At 38.7% G+C, this 3,063-nt stretch overlaps 1 protein-coding gene across 1 annotated transcript; it reads left to right on the top strand.

The window, feature by feature from the left end:
• Nucleotides 1-378: 378 nt before the first annotated feature.
• LOC129894203 (uncharacterized) lies at nucleotides 379-723 on the top strand. Its single transcript, XM_055969775.1, has one exon. It carries the CDS (start codon nucleotides 379-381, stop codon nucleotides 721-723), a length of 345 nt encoding a protein of 114 aa, XP_055825750.1.
• The last annotated feature ends 2,340 nt before the right edge of the window (nucleotides 724-3,063 follow it).

Here is a 3,063-nt window from a genome sequence, read left to right as displayed (position 1 = left end):
ATTGTGTTGGCAAGAGAATTACCGATATATTTCTTTCTTGAGAAAGTTAGGCAAATGTTTGGGAGGTGACATTTCAAGAATCATACATCTACAACTAATACTTTCACAATACTTTGTGGTAAAATCTCAAGAAATGCTTGCTAAAAATGAAGCACAATCAATACGTATGATGGTATGATGTATTTATTTTTGATTACTTTTTGAATTTCGTATGTTTATCTAGATTGTTGGATTAGTTTTAGTAAGGAAACTATTTGAATTATTTTTTTTGGACTAACATGTTGTAGCAACAAGCAATTTTATGCACATTGTAGATCATGAAGGAACGAAATTTATAGTATGCCTCCAAAATAAAACTTGTACCTGTAAGAGATTTAAATGGATGAAATACCCTATTCTCATGCTTGGGCTGTTTTGAAGAAGAGGCATTTTAATCCTGATCCATATTGTTCTGATCTGTACAAACCAAAGACGTTGCTCACTACATACAAGTATCCAATACCACCCTTACCAGATAGAAGTGAGTGGAATGTACCTTCTAACATCGATTATGACATAGTACGGCCACCAAAATTCAAGAAACTTCCTAGTAGGCCACCAAAACAACTTCGTGATAAATTGTACAAAGAGTTATTGGGGAAGAAGAGTCAGAATTTATGTAGTACATGTGGTTATAAGGGTCACAATAGGAGGTCGTGTAGGAATGGACCACGTGAGGCTTAGTTACTGATTTGTCTTTCTTTAGAAATAATCGTGAAGTTTTTAGATAGTTTAAATTCTTTTGGAATTATCTCATTCTTTGAACATCTCTAATTAACCTTTTAGTTTGCTTGAAATGTATTCAGATGATAGTTTGACTTGTATTAAACTGTTATGCTTGATACATATCGCGATAATACTTTTATACAAATTATATAAGAATACATTTTGAAAACACAACAAGCATGCACATAGAAATGAATATAACTTGAGAAATGATACATAAAAAAGATAGTTTGATGAAAAAAATTTGGACCATAGTTCAGAAAAGATACAAACCTTCAATGAAATACATATCAGTCAGAATGGAATAAAGATCTACTTGCCTATAAATATTCAGAAAAGATACAAAAATAAAATGAAATACATATCAGTCATAATGGAATACAGATCTACTTTCCTATAAATATTCAGAAAAGATACAAAAATAAAATGAAATACTAAGTTTTGGCTTGATTCTATGGCATTTCTAGGACACGTGATGTCCAAGGAGGGTATTAGGGCAGATCCAACCAAGATTGAGGTAGTTAGAGGCTGGACCAGACATACTTCCCCTATCGAGATTCAAAGTTTTGTAGGTTTGGCTGGGTATTACTAATGCTTCGTGCAGGGATTCTCTACTATTATAGCTCCATTGACTAGACTAACTCAGAAAATCTCAAGACCTTATTGACTTTAACTTTTGTTTTGACCTTATCTGAGGAGGGTGTGGAATTCACCGTGTATTGTGATTCTTCCATTGTTGGTTTAGGTGGAGTGTTGATGTAGAAAAGGGAGGTAGTTGCCTATGCTTCTAGACAGTTTAAGGCTCATGAGAAGAACTACCCTACATATGACCTAGAGTTAGCAGCGGTGGTATTTCTGTTGAAACTATGGCGGCACTACTTGTATAGTGTGCATTATGAGATATTCACTGATCACCAGAGTCTTCAATGCATATTCAATCAGAGGGATCTGAACTTGAGACACGCAGATGGCTTGAGCTACTGAAAGACTATGACATGACTATCTTGTATCACCCGTGGAAGGCCAATGTGGTGTCCGATGCTTTCAGTAGGAACACTCCTAGTATGGAGAGTCTTGCAGTGATTAGTGTGGATAGGAGGCCCTTAGCTAGAGATGTTTAGAGATTAGCAAACAGCTTTATCTGATTGCAAGTTTTTGAGGAAACTGGAGGATTTATTGCTTTTATTGAGGTTCACTCTTCCTTATTTGAGTAGATTTCTTAGAGATAGTTTGATGATTAGAAGCTATGTCTCATTTGAGACAAGGTGTTGAGGGGTGAAGCCAAGGAGGCAATACTGGATTCAGAGGGTATTTTGAGGATTGAGGGTCAAATTTATGTTCCCAAGCTATGCGATTTGATTAGATTGATACTATAGGAGGCTCATTTCTCTCGATATTTTATTCATCCAGGTGAGGCAAAGATGTATCATGACCTTAATCAGTATTATAGGTGGTGTGGGATAAAGGACATCGCAGATTTTGTATCGAAGTATTTGATCTGCCAACAGGCCAAGTATGAGCACAACCGGCCCGAAGATGTGTCTCAGAGGATGCCCATTCCTACTTGGAAGTGGGAGCGGATCACCATGGACTTTATTATGGGTTTACTTCTCACTGTGGGTGGTTATGATTCTATATGGGTGGTTGTTGACAGACTGATAAAGTCTGTCAATTTCATTCTAATTAAGGTGAAGTACACATCCCGATCGACAACCGTACAACCCGACATAAGCTCTTAGTGATGGATTTAGGGATAAAGATGACAAGGACGAGGAGGGTCGGGGAAGAACGACCTAGGATCAGATGGGGGAGTTTGACAACGGTTAGTGCCCTTGAGATGGGAGAGAAATTCAAGGATATGGGGGCCTGGGATAGTAGTGGGGATGCGAACAATATGTGGGATAGGACAGCTAGTTATATTAGGGTTGTAGCAAAGGAAGTGCTAGGAGTCTCGACAGGTAGTCGTAGTCGGCATCGAGGGGACTGGTGGTGGAATGGAGAAGTGCAACGGAAAGTAGAAGCAAAGAAGGTGGCATATGCTAAGTTGATGGAGAGCAAGGATGAGGTGGAGAAGTGGACAAATGGAGAACTGTATAAGATAGCGAGGAAGGAGGAGAAGTCGGTGGTTGCAACGGCAAAAATGGCAGCTTTTGAACGTCTTTATGCTGAACTGGAAGAGAAAGGTGGGGACAGAAAATTATTCAGGCTAGCCAGGGCCCGGGAGAGAAGGGCACGCGATGTGGATCAAGTGAAGTGCATTAAAAATGAAGACGGAAAAGTATTGGTAGAGGAGACCCT

The sequence above is a fragment of the Solanum dulcamara genome, chromosome 1, assembly GCF_947179165.1.
Source record: "Solanum dulcamara chromosome 1, daSolDulc1.2, whole genome shotgun sequence".
Taxonomy (NCBI): Eukaryota; Viridiplantae; Streptophyta; class Magnoliopsida; order Solanales; family Solanaceae; genus Solanum; species Solanum dulcamara.
This window is presented reverse-complemented; position numbering and strand designations above follow the sequence as displayed.